This window comes from Vipera berus (assembly GCF_964194415.1).
Source record: "Vipera berus genome assembly, chromosome: 1".
Lineage (NCBI taxonomy): Eukaryota > Metazoa > Chordata > Lepidosauria > Squamata > Viperidae > Vipera > Vipera berus.
The window spans coordinates 264,320,339-264,341,029 of record NC_138202.1 but is presented as its reverse complement, the minus strand read 5'-3'; the positions used below and the strand labels follow the sequence as shown (position 1 = coordinate 264,341,029).

Sequence of the window (20,691 nt, the reverse complement as noted above, 5' to 3'; positions counted from 1 at the left end):
AAAACCCTCTGCAGCCAAGAACGGAGACCCAGGTTGACATGCGCAATGCCCCCAGGCTCTGTTTCAGGCCTTTCCTGAAGCCCTGTGCTGGCAAAGCGGAACTTGGGGACAATGCACATGTCAACTCAGGGCTCCATTCTCAGCTGTAGAGGCCTTTCCTGAAGGTCTCTGTTGGCAAAATAGAGCCTGGGAGCAACGTGTGCAAGCGACGACAAGCAGCCGCAGAAGTGGGCCAGTGGCAGCCATGTGCGCTCCTGCTGGATGGGGCTTTTGGTGCCATCACTGCAAGATGAGGTAGGTGTTGGGGCGTGGGAGGCCTGACTGCGGGGGCCATGAGGTAAGTGGGTGTGGGGCGCATGGGGCAGCTTCACCTCCTTCCCTCACCTGCCCCAGCCTTATGGTGGTGGCACCGCGAACCAGACAGAATGGGTAGATGGCCAGCTGCACAGGCTCTTAACTAGGGCTTATTTTGAGGGAAGGGCTTATATTAGGCACGCCCGTAAAAATCAAGCAAGGCTTATTTTCGGGAAAGGTCTTATTTTCAGGGAAACATGGTAGTTTGATAAGAATTGTCAGTAGATCACTTGAAGTAGATATAAATTCTTTCAGTAGTAATTAATCAGATGACCACTTTGTGGAAAAATTAAAAACCACATGTTATTCTGCCAAGGTTTCTATATTGTTTTGCAAACAGGAATCATACGAACGTCTCAAATTTGCCTCATTTATTAACAAGGATCCCAAAGCTATGTGGGTGGTAGGGGTTGGTGTTTATTATCTCCCGGCAATAGCTATCTCCTCAGCAACATTTGGAATATTGGATGTCCTCTTATCTATAATGTTGATAATATCTGTCCAAGAATGATAAGGGCCAAGAGACCATTCACATGGTGTGTTTTTTCCTTTCATTTTGTTTCATGTCACGGCCCTGGTCACCAGAGTTTATTGGGGTTACACCCCTGGGGGAAAAAGACCAGTAATTCTTGACTGTTTTTGAGATTTAATGTATGAATCAATGTCTTCAGTTACTGGGAATAACCCCTTCTCTTTGTAACTATCTTTAGAGAGGACCATTGTTTTAATGTCTGAGCCTTTTCTTTATCATTTCAGTTTCCAAACACCTTTCAATAAGTGCCTGCAGAAGCTCTACAAAAATTCTGAATTTACAAATTCCCTTTTTATAATATTCCTGAAACATTGTCTAGTTTAGATAGCAAATTTCACAATCTTCCAATTACTTTATGTTCAGTTGTAATCTTCTAAATGGAATGTTAAAGCCCACATATTTAACACCAATCATACACCAACGCAATATTGTAGCTAGGCTTATTTTCAGGGTGTTCAGATAATTTATATGATTTCTATTTTTTTTACTCATTTACTTTCCTCCTTTTAAGCAACCCAAGAGTTTCAAAATAATTTGCTTTAGAGATTATGCTCCAAAAGAGAGTTAATGTAATAAAAAGTAAGACTTAAAAATTCATGTAAACAATCGTTGCCTCATGTTTCACATCCCCTGCAAATCAACCTCTCAGCCATGCTCTAAACTGAAATCTCCATTTAATAAGATAAAATGACACATGAAATCTCTATGGAAGTTTCATCTGTAATAGTTTGTGGCTGCGCGAGTTGTGATGGGGGTTTCCCAATACTCCCATGTAACACCTCTGCTCTGTGAGCTGCATTGGCTTCCAGTTGTCTTCCGGGTGAGATTCAAGGTGCTGGTGATGACCTATAAAGCCCTAAATGGCATGGGTCCGGGTTATTTACGGGAGTACCTTTTGCCGGCGTTAACTTCCCATCGTCCTGTGTGCTCCCACAGAGAGGGCCTCCTCAGGGTGCCGTCGGTCAGGGAATGTCGACTGGCGGCCCCCAGGGGGAGAGCATTCTCTGTGGGCGCACCTGCCCTCTGGAATCAGCTCCCTGTTGAGCTCCAGATGGCCCCCGACCTTCGCTCCTTCCGCCGCGACCTGAAGACTTGGCTATTTGAACTTGCCGGCCTGGACTGAGGGACTGGGATTTTAGATCTTAAATTTTAAAAATTTTAAATTTTAGAATGTGTTTTATTGTTTAGGGCTATTGGTTTAATTTCATTTTAATTTTTGTATATTATGTGTTGTTTATAGTGTTTAATTGCCCTGTACACTGCCCCGAGTCCCTTGGGAGAGGGGCGGTATATAAATCCAAATAATAAATAAATATATAAATAATTACTTAGGCTATAGTTTTTGACACTTGTATGAGAAACTTCTCCAAATCTTGAATAGCTCATTTAGAAACTTTATTATTGACTTTTTTTGTCTTCCTTTGACTTATTGAGACTACCTGAAAATCCCATGAAGTTCCAAGGGCTACTTCCAAGAAAAAGAACATAACTTTAAATTCTGGATTTGTAGTCTAACTTCTAATGCTGTTTGGAGTAGGATGTCATAGAAATAATAGAATCCATGGTATTCCCTATGACATTCTATGGAAATGAAAGTTTGACTTTGAGAAATCACAATAGGAGACTATAGGGAGACATTTTTGAAAATTGGTATCGGAGAACATTCCTAAGAATACCATTAATAGCCAGGAAAACAATGGATCATTGAACAAATAAACTCAGAGTATTCAGGGCACAAAAGACCAGGCTCAAATTATCCTGTTTCAGATATGTTATGTGAAGACCTAGCTCTCTGAAGAAGTCTTTATTAGTGGGAAAGGTACAAGGAAAAAGAATAAAAGGATCACCAATGGCAAGGTAGATAGACTCAATTACAGTTGAAATAAATGAACTACTTGAAGACCTGAAAGACCAGATCAGGGAGATAATCATGGAGGGAAAATCTATCTATGTGGTTGCTAGAAGTCAAAACAGTTTGATGGCATATAATCAGCCAATAACTTATTATAATATCTCTCCTCCTGGTATAATTTTTCAAATTTTTCAACATTAAAACTGATGTTATTGTTGGAAGCTTTTTCATCTGACTAATTTTGATACTCTATCTTTGTATTTTTCTAATCCATCTTTCATCAGCTTTGTAATAATCATTAAAGCAACTGTGGTTTTGGTGAGCTAATCTGATGGAATGTTGTAGTAAGGATTCCCAAGAGGGAGGGAGTATATTCTGCAGGAATAAGAGACAACTCAGTCCAGATATTTTGTGTGTGAGAAAGAGGGTAAAGACAGCACCTTCCTAATAATTTTCAGAGTATATGGTAAATGCAGAGTAGAGTACTTCAGTTTGGCAAGAGTCTGTCTATAGGTTTAGAAACAATAAAGATCTCAGCTTTGGTATTTTGGGGCAGGACAGCTGCTTTAATAGCTGTAGCATATATACAGAGATAGTTGGGAGCAGCTGCACCCAAAGAAATATTACCTTTGTTTGAGCTAATATGCAACAGCTTTGCACAGTCCTAGTAATCAGTATTTTTATTACATTTCTTTTTATTGCAAAGATTTGTATGCTGCCTGATTCATGAGATTCTGTGTAGAATGACTAATCTGTAACCACCCTGCTAGAAAATGGTGGAAAACATGTTTTCTACAGACAATAAAAATATTAAAGCAATACTTTTCAATGGTTAATTTGTTTTTAAAATTAAAAGGAAATTGCAAGTATTAAATCACATAAGTTCTCTTAATATGATTGCAACCTAGCCCTGTAGATAAATTCTGATTTGGCATTTGAGCAGCCAAGATTGTTAAACTTAGCGTGGAACAATCGGCTATCCCTTTCATTACATCTTCCTTTTCTGGATTTTAATAGCTTTGCTCAAGGGCTTGACATTTATTATTCAATCTGAGGTTTCTTTTCAACATTTTGACCCTGATTGCTCAATGGAACATGGCTTTCTATCCAGTTCTCAAAATACACAGGGGAGAAATTGCTTAAATGCTTTTCTATATTTCCTATCTTCATCTCTGTGTCTGGCTAAAAGATATCAGCAGGAAACAACATTATCGCATTACATGGCTCAGCAGTCTTGTACTCACCCACACACGGACCAGTCCCTTTGCCTCACTGCATTCTGATGTCAGGCCAAAGCAGTAGCAGCTGTTGCAGCCAAGAGGGTTTCTGGCAGAGAGTCCAAATCGGCCAGGTTTGCACCTGTCACAGTTGAAACCTTCCACATTCATCTGTTAACAAAAAAAGAAGAAGAGAAAGCTTTAAAAACAATTGTAATTCTCTTTTAATTTGGAGCCTACCTTATCAAAAAGTACTACTAGGACGAAGATATGTGGTAATAAGACACCTTTTGCAGAATAAAGCTCAATGGCTGAAACATTCAAGATCATATCATTTTTTAAAACAAAATCCTTTACCTGCCTCCTGTTTTTGTTTTTGTTTTTTAAATTTAATTGATCTGGGGAAACTGAGAAGCACAAAAACCTAAGTTCTGACTGAGCCTTAATGTGAAATGGAGTTCACAATGGCTAAACTCCAGAGTTGCTTATTATAACCATCAACACCAGGCTACATAGAGGAAGAATGCTTTTCAGTGCATGGGAAGAATATTTTTTTTAAGTTGCTGAAAGGTTGCTTTGCATTACTTCCATGAGACAGCTTAATAATTCAACAGATCTTAAGCAACAGAAAAAAGTGAAAAATGATGGCTGTTTTGCTCCTGAATGAAAGTGTGGACAACACCACACTGGAGAAGGCTGAACTATAATGTTATGACAAAATCTTCTATGAGCCAACCTCGATTATCTGGTAACTCCACAGAGCTTTCCGCATGGTTAAATGGTTTTATGTTGACTGGTTTCCCAGTCTAGTCTTAAACCCTGGGAATTTCCGATGGTTTCCTTTCCAAATATTAACTAGATTCAACTCTCCTCTGCTTTCCCCCCCCCCTAGATCAGCAAGGATTGGCTAAGTGCTGCCACTTCCTTGGATTTAAGAATTACTGAAATAAATTATACTTACATCCCAGGTTTTGAGTGTATGGCTAGCAGAAACATATTTCTTTCATTTAGTTTAAGCTGCTGACTGATCTAACGAGAAGGCACTACAAGGAGACAGATTGAAAACAGAAATGCATATAAAAAGGGGTGAAAGCCCCCTCTCCTTACTTTACAGGTGCACTGTCCTGTATGATCAGCACAAGAACACTTTTCCATTTCTGAATCGCAAGTCTGTGGCTTGGTCCCCGCTATCTGGCATTCACAGGCAATGCATTGTGGGTAATTCCGATAGCCTAGCCTGCATTCAGTGCATTTATCTCCAGAGAATTCTGGACGACAGAAACAGCAGCCAGTATCAGGGTTACACTGGAAGCTGAGGGATCCAGCTACACTGCAGTCACAGGCCTAGAGCAAAAAAAAAGGGAAAAAAAGTTAGCTTGTTTTAGAGAGGGAAACACTTGAAGGATTTCAGTTTTAACTGAAGAACATGGGGTACTCAAAAATGACTGCAACAATCGCTGATAATTATCAATGTATTTGTGTCTGTAGGTAACATTTGCAGGCACTGATTTCATTTTTCATAAATGTTACTATTTGAGTTGTGTTTCTTTTAAGCAGCTGAATACTGGGTGGGACTGGATGTGATACTCTACCTCTTGAATCCCAAAGTGGGGGAAAAAATTGTGAGTTGTATACAATTGGGGCCATCTATCAGCAGAATGTGTAAAATATTAGTCCAGTGTTTCACAATCTTGACAACTTTAAGATGAATGGACCTCACCTTCCAGAATTCCCCAGCCATATTATTCATCATATCAGAAAAAGAATGAATATGCAAATCCAGAAGACTTTCTTTTAACCAGGAATCCTTTTTTTAAATTAGAAAAGAAACTAATACTGTAAGATATTTTCTGGTAACCCTCAATATTTGTGTACGAAACATCATTTTCAATCTATAGTAAAGATTCTTCTCTCACATCAGTGGTGAATACAAATGAGTAGAATTGAGGTATGTCTGTAAGACTAAATATGGAGCAAGTTTCACATTAACTTAAAATCTTCCCATGGATTAATCTGAGTTTTAAACAGGCAAATTATTAAATTGTAGTTGAAGATATGGAAACTTAACATTAAGAAAACCAAAATCATGGCATCCGGCCCTCTCAGTTCCTGGCAAATAGATGGGGAAGAAATGGAGGTAGTGACAGATTTTATTTTCCTGGGCTCCAAGATCACCGCAGACGGGGACTACAGCCAAGATATTAAAGGACGCTTGCTCCTGGGGAGGAAAGCAATGGCAAATCTAGACAACACACTAAAAAGCAGAGACATCACCCTGTCAACAAAAGTGCGTAGATGGCTGTGAAAGTTGGACCATAAGAAAGGCTGAGCACCAAAGAACTGAGGCCCTTGAACTATGGCGCTGGAGAAGACTCCTGTGAGTCCCTTGGACTGCAAGGCGATCAAACCGGTCAGTCCTAGAGGAGATCAACCCTGACTGCTCTTTAGAAGGCCAGATCCTGAAGTTGAAACTCAAATACTTTGGCCACCTAATGAGAAGGAAGGACTCACTGGAGAAAAGCCTAATGCTGGGAAAGATTGAGGGCAAGAGAAGAACGGGACGACAGAGAATGAGATGGCTGGATGGAGTCACTGAAGCAGTAGGTGTGAGCTTAAAGGGACTCCAGAAGATGGTAGAGGAGAGGAAGGCCTGGAGGAATGTTGTCCATGGGGTCGCAATGGGTCAGACACGACTTCGCAACTAACAACAACAACAACAAAAGTTGAAGATAGATTTATAAATTAGAACATAAATATTTATATCATTATATGCATAGATTATAAAAATATTCTAAAATTAGTAAAATGATTTCCAGACTAACAGATACCATGAAGAAGATAATATGATCATTAATGCTTCTATAGCTAAATTGTGTAAGTTTGGGGAGTGCTTTGACTTCAGTGTTCAAGAGGCGCTTTGGAATGTATGGGAACATGAATGCAGTGTCTGTCTGCAACTCATTATAACAACCATGTCATTCCTGGGATTTTCTAGCAGCTGCAAAAATCAAATTCAAAGTCCTGCATAGCCTTAACTTTATATACACATTATAGTCCTATATTGCAGTGTGAGCACAGAATATTAAATCAGAGCATTCAGTTTGCAGGAAATGTTTTAGGCAAAGCTAGAAGAAGAAGAAGCATGGGAACCTTGCTGAAACTGAAAAGCGGGGCCTGTGTGATTTTTTTTTTTTAGGGAAAGAATTGCCAAATCAATATTTCCATCCTGTTATCAATATCCTCTTCATGGTATCAATATCCCCTTTCTACTCAAAGTCCAAGTGGTAAGCAGTAGATTTTAAAGTAGATCTACAGGTAGTCCTTGACCACAACTGAACCCAAAATTTCATTTGCTAAGTGAGATATTTGTTAAGTAGGTTTTGCTCCATTTTACAACCTTTCTTGCAACAGATGTTAAGTGAATCACTGCACTTGTTAAATTAGTAACTCAGCTGTTAAGTGAATCTGGATTCCTCATTGACGTTGCTTGTCAGAAGGTTGCAGAAGATGATCACATGATCCCAGGACACCGCAACTGTCATAAATACATGTCAGTTGCCAAACATCCAAAATTTGATCACATGGCTCTGGGGATGCTGCAATGGTCTTAAGTGTGAAAAATGGTCACAAATCACTTTTTTCAGTGATGTTGCAACTTCAAACAGTCACTAAATGAACTGTCGTAAGTCGGGGACTACCTACTGTATATTGGTTCAGGTTTGGGCAGCCCAAATATGGGCTTGCAAGGATCCAGAGTGACAAGCAATTAAGAATCCCCAGTTTTTATGTATTCTAAGAAGCAGGAAGTCTGTACATTGAAAAATAACCAGTTAACACCCTGTGAGCAAATTGTTCGCCATATGTGGAATAAATTACAATCAGCCTTAAGGTTTGTTTTGCAAGGAGGGAGCTTCATGCAATATTCCTTTGCCTATAAGTTATGACAGACTCTGAAATTGGCTCCACTAAAAGCTCAAACAGAGAAGGGGGCACTTGCACCTGGCTTTGGAGAAATGAGTTGAAATACGCTAAAAAGGGAGACTTGGCTGACAGATCATTATTAATTTAGAGAGTGCCATAGCAGCTGCCATACTAATGGATTCAGATAATAGACAAGGCAAGAAGGGATATGAAAGAGCCTGGAACTGGAAGAGGGGTCTTCACCCTCATTAAGCCGCTTTGCAGAAGCCTGGCGATCGGCATGCTGGAGAAAGACGGCGGCTTCGTAAGGAGCTTTACAATAAATTTATCTCATTAATTAACTGGATTAACAACCATAGAAATAGATTTGATTGCTTGCGTTCAGGACACATATTCTTAAAAAACTTAGTGCAACAGTAAACCAACTTAACCCCCTCTTTGTTGCTAGTCATCATTTGCCCAGCTTTTTTAGCATGTCATGATTACAACTTTATTTTTCAGTATATTCTTAAGAAACTAATTCTGATTGAAATTTATTTTTTATTTTATTTCCATTTATATCCCGCCCTTCTCCGAAGACTCACGGCGGCTTACAAGCTTAGCAGAAATAGCCAGGATGGGAAAATATGAGTGCACAAGTTACTTATACTAAGCCCAAAAGCAAAGAGGAACCATACCCGGATGGGGCTAGACAGATATAAACAATTGCTTCTTTACTTTTGACACTGTCAGCGCAGCCTTCCATCCTTCCGAGGTAGGTAAAATGAGGACCCAGATTGTTGGGGGCAATTAAGCTGACTTTGTAATAATGCCGCTTGGGGTGTGTGTGAAAGCCCTAATAAGCAGGCATATACATAGAATGAAGGCTACTGCTAAGCTTGTAAGCCGCCCTGAGTCTTCGGAGAAGGGCGGGATATAAATGGAATTAAAAAAATTTTTTTAAAAAAATTCACTGCCATTAAATATATTGATGAGCTTACGGTAAACAATACCTGGATATTAAGTATTTGATAAACCTAATGAAAGGATCCTTTATACTTATTTATCATTTATATCAATCTACTGCCAAGGAATCAAAATAGTGTAGGTATGGTCAAAATAGCAAATCAACATTATCCATTTTATTTATATAATAGTATCTATTGCCTATTTCAGTTACGTAATTTGAATATTTCAGGATGAATTCAAAAATATGTCATGTGTGGGAGCTTGCAACTGGTCACCTAACTTTGTTTTTAATCTGATCTCTTTTCTATGTTTCTCTACTATTTTTAATTAAAAAAACTACTCACAATATTGTCTATAAATATAAATAAAATAGTTATCTTTGAATAAAATGTTTGGAATAACATAATCCATGGAAGAAATGATGCCTTTTCTTAAAAAAAAATTAGATCTCAACTGGCATCATTTCACTTTGTTGAGAATAATTGTATCCAAATGTAAATATATAGGGTTTTTTGCTTTCAACTATAAGAGCTGACTTTTCAGTGCATACTAAGCCTTAAAACTCAACTTTAAGGATATAGTCGTACAAGACAGCTTTATTTGGTGTAACTTCCTAAAGTTAGGACAGTGGAAAAAGGATGAAAAGGAACACTCACCTTGCATCCACTGATAATATCATGACCCCAGTGATTCGGTACACATTTTTCACATCTGTTTCCTGTGGTATTCGGAGGGCAGATGCAATGGCCAGTATGTGGGTCACAATTATTACCAAGATGGGAACATTCACAAGCTTCATGGAAGAGGATTAAGAAAGAAAAAGATAAGCATTTTAAAACGTGGAATACATTACATATATTGCAGAGAATAATTTTTGCCATTTGATACTATTCTCTATGAAAGTTTATCGGGTCACAGGCTAATAAAATAATAACTCAGTGAGAGGCCATATGGTCATGATGAGTACTGTTCCAGAATAAAAACAGGAGAAAGAAGCAGGTTTATCATTTGAGTTATTGTTTAAAATATAGCTCCAGAAGCATTAACATTTAATATTTTTTTATCCTAGCCCTCATTGTGGCATGAGACACAGGACCTACAGATAGTCCTTGACTTATGATCAAAATTCAGCCCAAAGTTTCTGTTGCTAAGTAAGACATTTGCCAAGTGCATGTTGTTCCATTTTATGACCTTTCTTGCCACAGCTGTTAAGTAAGTCACTGCACTTGTTAAGTTAGTAACACAGTTGTTAACTGAATCTAGCTTCCCCATTGACTTTGCTCCTTAGAAGGTTGGAAAAGGTGACAACATGACCCTGAGACACTGCAATGGTCATAAATAGGAGTCAGTTGCTGAGCATCTGAATTTTGATCACAGGACCATGGGCATGCTGCAATGGTGTTAAGAGTGAAAAATGGTCATAAGTCACTTTTTTCAGTGTCGCTGCAACTTTGAATGGTCACCAAACAAACTGTGGTAAGTTGAGGATTACCTGTCCTTCAAAACCTCCCTGTCTGCAGGATTATAAGGTTCTTTCCTTCAGTCCATTTCCTACAGAAATATTCTTGCCCCCCCCTCATTAGAGAAGCTGGCTTTCTATCTTAGCATGTGACTACCTTAATATACCTCCGGGAACTTACGGTAAGCAATTATTTCTATATACTCTTGATGGGGTTTGTTAATCACACACTTAGGGATATATTCCACCAGGTATGAACTTCAACCAGGGTTATTTTATTTCCCCCCCAATAGTCGTAGAGATGTCCATATCCTATGCCAAACAACAACTTTTTGGCAATAAGAGAACATAAAACCTGCTCTTCTTAGCACGCTAGCTGTTCGTTTACCCTTTTTCTTAGAATGAGTGAAATATAGGGAATAGTAATTCTATTAAATTACTATTAATAGTAATTCTATTAAATTCTATTAAAGGGACGTGGTGGCTCAGTGGGTTAGGACGCTGAGCTTCTTGACCAGATGGTCGGCAGTTTGGCTGGTCGAATCCTGAGTACTGCATAACAGAGCGAGCGCCTGTTACTCGTCCCAGCTTCTGCCAACCTAGCAGTTTGAAAGCATGTAAAAATGCAAGTAGAAAAATAGGGACCACTACGGTTGGAAGGTAACAGCGTTCTGTGTGCCTTTGGTGTCTAGTCATGCTGGCCACGTGACCACGGAGACGTCCCCGGACAAGCGCTGGCTCTTCGGCTTTGAAAAGGAGATGAGCACCGGCCCCTAGAGTCGGAAATGACTAGCACGCATGTGCGGGGGAACCTTTACCTTTAATTCTATTTTAAATATCTGCCAAGTAAGCAGACAGCAACTTGTATCTTTGTGCTTAGCAAGAATCCTATAATAGCAAGTAAGACATATTTCTAAACAATTACAATAGAATTGGTTTGATGTTAAAAAATAACCATCAAAATTATTACCTTAAATTGGAACTCAGTATTTATTGTACTTTTGTTTTGTTATGGAGCTTTAACTGGGCATTTTATTAATCAGGGAAAATAGCAGAAGATAATATTTTTAAATTGTCCACCAATTCTGCACAGCTAATCCAGTTCTCTCTTTTCTCCAGCCCTTAACCCATATTTCTTTTTGCAATGTTTTTAAAGATATAACAGTTTGAATCTTCAATCTGCACAGTTTTATATATGTAATTTGGGATACCAACTACTATTTCATGACTGAAAACACAGTTAACTTTAAAAATGAAATTCCATGTGCAAACTCAGATCAGAGGGGCTTTCACTGTATAAAGAATTCCTACTTAGTCCTAATCTCAAATGTGTACTTTTCAAGGCTATTGGCATTAATATAATTGTGAAATTTCTCTGTGAAAGAAAGATACCTTTGACGGTTCTCTGTCTTGCCGTGCTAGAACCAGGGACAAATCATTCAGTTATAGGAAATTAGATTAGTTATATCCATTCCTATCTGCCTATCGCACAACATAGGAATAGGAGATATATCACACACATACATAAACATACATACATACATAGAGGAAAGGAGCCAATTTGGTGTGGTGATTAAGGCCCCAGGCTAGAAACCAAGGAACTCTATGCAGCTTACAAAAATATAAAAAATATAAAAAATATTTTTATATTTATATTGCACCATCCTCAGGGCAACAACCAGCAATCAAACAAGCCACTTGATTGGCAAACCAGGTCTTCGGGGTCCTTGTGAAACACAGACACACACAGAGGGAGGGAGAGAGGAAGAGAGAGAGAAAGAGAGAGAGAGAGAGGGAAAGAGGGAGAGAGGGAGAGGGAGAGAGAAAGAAGCCACAAGTTTTAAAAACCAGTAGGATGATGTTACGAAGTTGGGTAATCAATCTTCTGCAAGCAAACGATCAAGTTCAGGAGCACCAAGAACATCACAGATTTTCCTCTACTAAGCACAAACATGATCAATGCAGTGATGAAATTTCCCACAATTAGCTCCTATGTAGCAATGTGCTATACACCTATACAATATACTGAAGAACCAATGTTATCATTTTCAAATCATATTGTTAGTGCTACAACAAGCTAAGGGAAGACAGACATTAAAGTCCACATTTTTTTTTCTTGCAAAGCAAAAATTGCACTTGGCACAGAAAACAAAGATAATCCTTGTGCATACAGCTTGACAAAGAATTCATTTTTCTGAAAGAACATTTCTATATTCAAAATGTTTTTATATTTAGCTTTCAGTATGGAGCTCATATTCATAATGTTTGCTCTGCTCATTATTTTGCTTTAATTTTTAATTTACCTTTTAAAGAAAACATTACCTTGCAAGATAAAAAGAAAAAAATCATATCTTATTTTCTCATTCTATAGCATACAAAGGAAGCATTAAAAGGCTGGCTTTAAAGTAAGCACAATTGTTTTAACTATTTCTCCTGGTCAAGTAGAATATATATAGGAATACACAATTATCATACTCATTCAAGGACTTCTGAATGAACTTTATCAGAGTTCAAGGAATGTTTCTCAAAAGCATACATTGTTCACCAGGAAAGAAAATGGAAAATATCAGGATGTTGTATATTAGGATTATGCCATTTTTGCCCATTTTGCACAGAACAGAGGTACCTATTCTACTGATGATTCTTTTTTGTCTGTATGCTGATGCACCATTTAAGATGAGTCAGTTAACCATAAGTGCATCATTTATTTCCATCACTATATCATATGAAAAAAATGGAGATTGATGGATCAAACATGATCATTCAAACCACAAGAAATGATTATAGAAAGTTTTCATAACAAGAAAACAGCTCTACAGACCTGCAAGTTCTGCAAAAATGACAAATCGCAGTAATTCCCTGCGTGCTTGTTCAATCCCCTTTTCTGCTAAGTTCTTTAATGCTGGATTTATCATTTATTTTTCATTTCATGTGTTTCTCTTCAGGGAATGCAAGAAATGACCTCTTATTCTTACCAAACGCTGTCATGCTTGAACATTTACATGACAATAAACACATCTTTATAGGTCCACTCTTCCTGTACATGGTCTCTAGCAGAGTTGAATCATGGTTCTGAATATAACCTATAGAAATCTTAAAACGCATTTATCTTCCCAACAAAATTTGCTTTCCACTTGCTAACAGAAGGATCAAACTAAGTCATCTTTCAATAGCCTTGAAGCTACTGTCATACTTCAGCATAATCAGGAGGAGGATTATCATTACTCAGTGTTATGCCCAAATAAACTGGACATACAAAAATTTGAATAGGAGGACTCCTATTTGACATTTTGAAGTTAGACTTTAGAGTACCAAAGAATTTAAGCCAAGGTTTAATTTAGATTGCAATCATATATGCAAGTGAGAGAAAGTCCCATTTAATTTTATTTATGCAGAGAACCAGGCTCCTTGTTTAATAAGGATAGATTTTCATCCATATGTATTTGTAAATAAACATTACTGAAAATAACATATGGCTGAGCATATAGGATTGTGCTCTAAATACAAATCCACAGATTAGTTTAATTCTGATATATGTCAGATTCATTTGTGAAGCTGTTTTTGTTTAGCTTCTCAACTGTGTACATTTTTAAAAGCAAAAAAATATCCTAATGCTTGCATTTTTCTGCATACTTTTTCTAATCCAATCATTTACGTAATATCTTTCTTCATCACTTACTTCATATTTTTTCTCTCATAAATTATATTTATTTTAAAAAATCCAGAACACGTGATCCTGAACACTTTTTTTACGTTCTTTTAACCAATGCAAATAGTTTGTATGGATTTTTTTAGTTGAGAGTGGCATTAAATGTTGAAGAAAATGGTTTAGGCACACAATGATTCTTCTCTTAGTTTAGAAGTTTGAAGATTTGATCAATTTACCTAAAGAATATGTACCATGGCAAAACAATGCCCTTCATGGGATATACCATTGAGAGATAGCTGAGGTGGCTGGCATTAGGAAATCCTACCAGTGGTGGGAAACACCTGGACTAACAGAAAGCACTGAGGCACGGATCATAGCAGTGCAAAAACAAGCATTAAGCACCCAATCTATAGGAGCAGAGGTCTATCACACTAGACAGGATTCAAGGTGCACACTTTTTTACAGAGAGCTCAGAGGGAATCCAAGACATAGTGGCAGGGTGTAAGATGCAGGCAGGAACATCATAAGTGCCACAACCAAGTAGCAGGCATTGTGTACATGAACAACGTAAAGGCTAGAACCTCCCAAGTTGAGAAGGGAGATGTCACAGAAGTTTGTGTAGAATAAGAAGGTTAAGAGCCTGTGCAACTTCCAGATCAAGCCAGACAGGCAGGTACTGGCCAATCAACCAAATATCAGGGCAGTAGACAAGGATCAAACAATAGCAGTGATGCTAAATGTAGTTGTGCCAAGTGATAGGAATAAATATGAGAAAATGCAGAAATTCTAAGGCCTGAAGAAGGAACTAGAGCGGATGTAGAAAGCAAAGATCAAGTGGCCTCAGAGCTGGTAGGAGCACCCGGGGCTGTGGCTCCTGAGCTAGGAGAGTGGCTCCAGCAGATCGCAGGAACCACATCAGAGCTCTCTGTCCAGAAGAGTGTGGTTCTAGAAACAGCTAAGATCTTGCACAAAACCCTCAAACTCCCATGCCTCTGGTGGAGCACCTGAGATGGAGGAAGACACACACACCACCCATAAGGGGTGAGAAAGGAATTTTTAAAATACTTTTGATCCTTTTCTTCTCTTCCCATTCCTTCTTGCTATTTTTTGTATGTATGTATTTTTAGTGCTTTGTCTAATAAAAGAATTTATAATCAGAATTAAAAATGCATAATATATATTGATTGATATATATCATTAGTATTTTAATATACACTTGAATCCTTTTTAGACCTTAAAAACTACATCACAAATGTAGATAAGCATGAAAATCAAAAGATAGTTAATATGTCTGGGAACTCTCCAAAACCTTTTGGAAAAAGTTGGTTGCATCTTATGAGAGCACAACCTTTTTTTGCTATTCATTAAATCACCCCTGTCCACTTTTTTAACCTTTTTATTTTCAATTTTTTTTGCTCTTTAATAACGCAATCTGAAAATTTTTTTTTGTGTTAATGAATACCTGATTCACTCAATTGAGTGAGTTTTGAAGCACTTCTTTCAAATCAGTTTAGAAGAGTTCACAACTCAAATAATTATATTCTGATCTGAACATCAGCTAGATAGGTCAGAGCTGGATAAATATAGCAACTATTTTTAAATAATAATTCTAATATAAAGTGGCCTTTTATTTTATTTTATTTTACAGTAGATATTAGAAAACGTAAACTACTGAGCAAAGGAAATAATTTCAATGAATGGCATACTGTTAAGAATATCAAACAATATATTCAACACAGTAACAGAAACATCTGAACTCCTTAAAAGGGAACCCAAACTAATCATTCCTTGCTTAGACTTTGTCCTTTCTATTCTACCTTACTCAGCAACCTATGCACAGAATCAGGGTAGAACCCTTTCCATTATTTATAACTTCTCATGCCCCCGTTTTGCCCCAAAGAATTTGATGTCTGCTTGACACTTATATAGTATATTTGCAGAGCTTTTATTTGGACTTTTTTTTTTAAAAATGTTATGATTGTCTTGCATGTTTGAAAATATTTTGTACAAGTTTTCAAATAAAAATAAAAACTGTCCTGTGTAAAATCAATTTTGCCTAGAGTTAAACTCCATAGTGAAAATAATGCACTTAGCTTTTTTCCACTAGAAGACCATCTTTCTTTCTTTCTTTCTTTTTCTTTCTTTCTTTCTTTCTTTCTTTCTTTCTTTCTTTCTTTCTTTCTTTCTTTCTTTCTTTCTTTCTTCCTTCTTTCTTTCTCTTTCTTTCTTTCTTTCTTTCTTTCTTTCTTTCTTTCTTTCTTTCTTTCTTTCTTTCTTTCTTTCTCTCTCTCTCTCTCTCTCTCTCTCTCTTTCTTTCTTTCTTTCTTTCTTTCTTTCTTTCTTTCTTTCTTTCTTTCTTTCTTTCTTTCTTTCTTTAGATTTTATTAGTTTTTATAGGGTTAGGAATAAGGTGGGGCCAGGGTTAGGGTTAGGGTTAGGGTTGGGGATGGGATTTTTCCAAATAACATTTTAAATATTTAGCAAACAGCATAATGTCTGGGTTCATGTGTTTAACAAACAATAATACATAATAGTTAATTATCATAAACAATATGTTAATTAATCACTCAAAAGCCTTCTTCTTGCTAATATATATTCAAAATTACATACCACATTCCTTTCTCTCTAACTTGTTTTTCTAGCCATTGATAGAAATTATCCCATGTTCTAAAGTACACCAAGTCTTCTTTCTCTTTAATCTTTAAAGTCCATCTATCCATCTAGAAGACCATCTTGAAAAACCCTTCCTCTCCCACAAAGCCACTAGCTATTAAATGAAACTTGATTATATACGTACGGGTGCAACCTCCTTCCTCAAAATCATAAAATCCATGAGCACAATGGTCACATTTCTTTCCTCCAACTCCTGGTTGGCAGCGGCATTGTCCAGTTTCATCGCAGTCAAATGATTTCGATCCAAATGAGTTACAATTGCAAGGGACACATCCTCTTGATGACTGCACACCAAAGGTACCAGACTGTCACAGTAGAGACAGAATATCAGTTAGCAGAAATAAAAATGAGGGGATAGAAAAGGAGAAAGAACATACAGATTTGAAAAACTATATAAAGGTAGAAAGGAATGACTTTCCTTTTTTCTAACTCAGACCACCAAAATGAATTAGAACGGGTAAATACTGTCATTTCCACTTGTAGCCAAATGATGCTATCACATTACCCAGATTCATATTTTAGATGTTTTAAAGTTGTATACGTTCAGCCTAAAATACATTTGTAAATGTTCAAATGTGCAATTCAAATAAATCCCTTTTGAATTTTATGAACTCAAATATGTACATGAAGACTCATTAATTTATTTTTGTTAAATAGCACAATGCAAAAGCACATCTTTTTTTTAAAAAAAAAAAATCTTTTCTGTTACAAGAAAAACATTTTACAAAGATACACCTATATCTTATATAAAACTTTGCCATTAATGAGTTTGCAATAGCTCCTTGAGCTACCATTACAAGAACTTGATCAAAGCATAAAAACATACACCAGAATACTTGATACCATTATTCTGCCTTAATTATGGATCTGCTTGGCCCAGTGGTGGGATTCAGCCAGTTCACACCAGTTTACACCAGTTCGGCAGAACCGGTAGCTAATTTTTTTGTTGCCCAGGCCCAGAATGGACTTCCAGAAGCTGCATCCACACAAAGAATCTGTTGCTCACATATTTGAATCCCACCACTGGCTTGGCCTCTTGATCATCCAGTAAAGCCTGAATTTGTTTCTTGATGGGAAGCCAGGTTAAAACAATAAACATGCACATTTTATAGACATTTCTTCTTTTCGGTGTACTGGGGTGATTGCTATATTTAGCAATGGGAGGAAAAGCTTCACTGATGCAATTAAGGTTTAATTAAATACTCTTATCCTCTTATGTTACCCTCTTATCTCTGCTCATGATGCAGAAAAAGGGAGAGAGAGAGAGAGAGAGAGAGAGAGAGAGAGAGAGAGAGAGAGAGAGAGAGAGAGAGAGAAACCAAAACTAAAGTTGAAATCCCTCAAGAGTAATTCAGAATTACTCAATGAAACCAGGCATAGTCAGCATGCAGTTTTAAATAAATAGTTGGATGATAAATCCTGTTTAAAGGCTGAAAATAATAAAATACCCTTTTAGAATAAAATTCTTTGCTACAAGATTTTGGTTCCCCTTGTGTGAATTTCCTTTTCAAATGAACCAATAATCCTAGAATTTCACATACTTGTGCCTATGTATAGGAAAGATGTGTGTGTGTGTGTGTGTGTGTGTGTGTGTGTGTGTGTGTGTGTGTGTGCGTGTGCGCACACTCCTGGGGAGGAAAGCCATGGCAAATCTAGACAGCACACTAAAAAGCAGAGACATCACCCTGCCAACAAAAGTGTGTATAGTCAAGGCTATGGTCTTCTCAGTTGCAATGTATGGCTGTGAAAGTTGGACCATAAGAAAGGCTGAGCGCCAAAGAATTGAGGCCTTTGAACTATGGTGCTGGAGAGGACTCTGCGAGTCCCTTGGACTGCAAGGCGATCAAACCAGTCAGTCCTAGAGGAGAAGAGCCTGTGGCCTAGAAATTAATACAGCTGCCTAACATGCAAGTAGCCCAGGATTAAATCTCAGAAGGGTATGGCTGGCTGATGAGAGTCAAAAAGCTCGATATAGCTATATCAGTCTCCCTTTAACTTTTTGTTGGAAATCCAAATTTAACACATATATATGTATCCAATTTTTTAAATACTTCTGTATCTGTTAACTAAAATTATGTTTTATCTACTGTGTTCACATGAAGGTAGTAATAATCTAATACATTTCATCTTCTGTTTAATAATACAGGTAGTCCTCAACTATTCTATTCTATTCTATTCTATTCTATTCTATTCTATTCTATTCTATTCTATTCTATTCTATTCTATTCTATTCTATTCTATTCTATTCTATTCTATTCTATTCTATTCTATTCTACAACCAGCACTTCAATCAGCAATGAAGCATCTTCACTGTTTAAGGCAGCAAGATCTGCCATTCAAAGTAAAGGACAAAGGAATTCTCTTGGGTACCTTTAAATTCTTGGTTTGGTATAAAGTAGCTCAAGAGATTGTGGCCCATTGACAAGAAATTCAACGTTTCTTTTAACACAGATCCTGGTATGCCAGAAATATTGTTATTTCTGGCTTGTAGCTCCCTATGCTTTTGAGCATCACTGCAAGTGGTTGAAAAAATATCATGCAGAAAAGCATATAAATGCATATGTCAGTGAACAACCATGTCTATGCATATTACTTGTAGCAAAAAGTCAGCAAAAGTACAGGTTGCCTAAGGGAATCACAAAATTTGCCTATATCTATGTACTGCAGGGTAAGATCAGGTCAGAGAGTTCATTTGGGTTCATTAGATTCCCTGTTCTGCATCTCTTGAATTCTGCTACAATATTTTAACATGAAAGATGTAAAATTAAATGGAAAGCTGACAAGCTGCACAACAGAGCACCTGTCTCTATCATGTTTTACTTACAAGAACATCAATGCTCTATAGCAGTGTTTCTCAACTTTGTCAACTGTCTGGGGAATTCTGGGAATTGAAGTCCACACATCTTCACATTGCCAAGGCTGAGAAACAACACTGCTCTAAAGCACACTTTTGGGAGCATCTTACTAATTTGTGTGGTAATAAAGTGGAAACCATTTCATTATAATGTGTCCAATTTCTCAAAAGGAGGCTATACCTCATTCATATCTTTTAAAGAAAGAATTGAAATTATGTTGAATTACTTCAGAAAAGTTTTTTTTATTTCTTTGTGTATTAATGGTGTTAATCTTATGGCTAATATTGACTATGCTATATATTAATGTAAGGGACACAGTGGCTCAGTGGGTTAGGACGCTGAGGTTGTCGATCAGAAGGTTGGCAGTTTGGCGGGTTGAATCCCGAGTGCCGCCTAACAGAGTGAGCGCCTGTTACTCGTCCCAGCCTCTGCCAACCTAGCAGTTCGAAAGCACGTAAAAATGCAAGTAGAAAAATAGGGACCAATACGGTGGGAAGGTAACAGCGTTCCGTGCGCCTTTGGCGTCTAGTCATGCCGGCCACATGACCACGGACACATCCTCGGACAAGCGCTGGCTCTTTGGCTTTGAAACGGAGATGAGCACCGGCCCCTAGAGTCGGAAATGACTAGCACGCATGTGCGGGGGAACCTTTACCTTTACCTATATATTAATATAAAAAGTACTGTTGTGATGTGTTTGTAGAAATAATTCCTTAAGCATTTGGGTGAAGGCTCTATCCCAGAAGGTTATCATTCCATCATTATAATTTTCTCAGCCTTGTTTTTAAAGTTGATAGGGCAGAGTTTTGGGTAGGTTGTTAATGTAGTACTTCCCAGCACAAACGCATGCCAAAATGCAATGCATGCGGAATTTATCATGTTTTATTACCAAATCAGAAGACTTGAAAGCACCCCTTGGACACCCACTTGCAGTGGGAGAGCTCCATCTTTGATGGGATGCTTTCGTTTGTTGAGAGCTTGATGGCTTCCCTTTCCGGATGTACACCTGCCTGCTCAGTTCACATCGTTTACCAGCAAATCCGGATTTACAAATACATCTCCCTGACACATCACAGTTCAAGGACATAGATCCTACTGGACTGCAGCCACATGGAATGCAGAACTGCTTTTCTGGAGCCCAAAAGTAAGTGGACTTTCAAAGAGAAATAAGGGAGGAAAACAAGTTAAGAAGTGAATGTACAAGAAATATCAGAACAGTAGATAACTTGAG

General features: G+C 37.6%; 1 protein-coding gene across 1 annotated transcript in view; it reads right to left on the bottom strand.

Annotated features, from left to right (window-relative positions):
* Positions 1 to 20,691, bottom strand: part of LAMA2 (laminin subunit alpha 2) — a 455,074-nt gene that overhangs the window by 156,102 nt on the left and 278,281 nt on the right. The window contains exons 21-24 of the mRNA XM_081312969.1: positions 16,730 to 16,910; positions 9,481 to 9,617; positions 5,063 to 5,299; positions 3,983 to 4,126 (exon numbers count right to left, since the gene is read on the bottom strand). Of these exons, the coding sequence (XP_081169095.1) occupies positions 3,983 to 4,126; positions 5,063 to 5,299; positions 9,481 to 9,617; positions 16,730 to 16,910 (699 nt within the window). The remainder of the gene's footprint in view (positions 1 to 3,982; positions 4,127 to 5,062; positions 5,300 to 9,480; positions 9,618 to 16,729; positions 16,911 to 20,691) is intronic.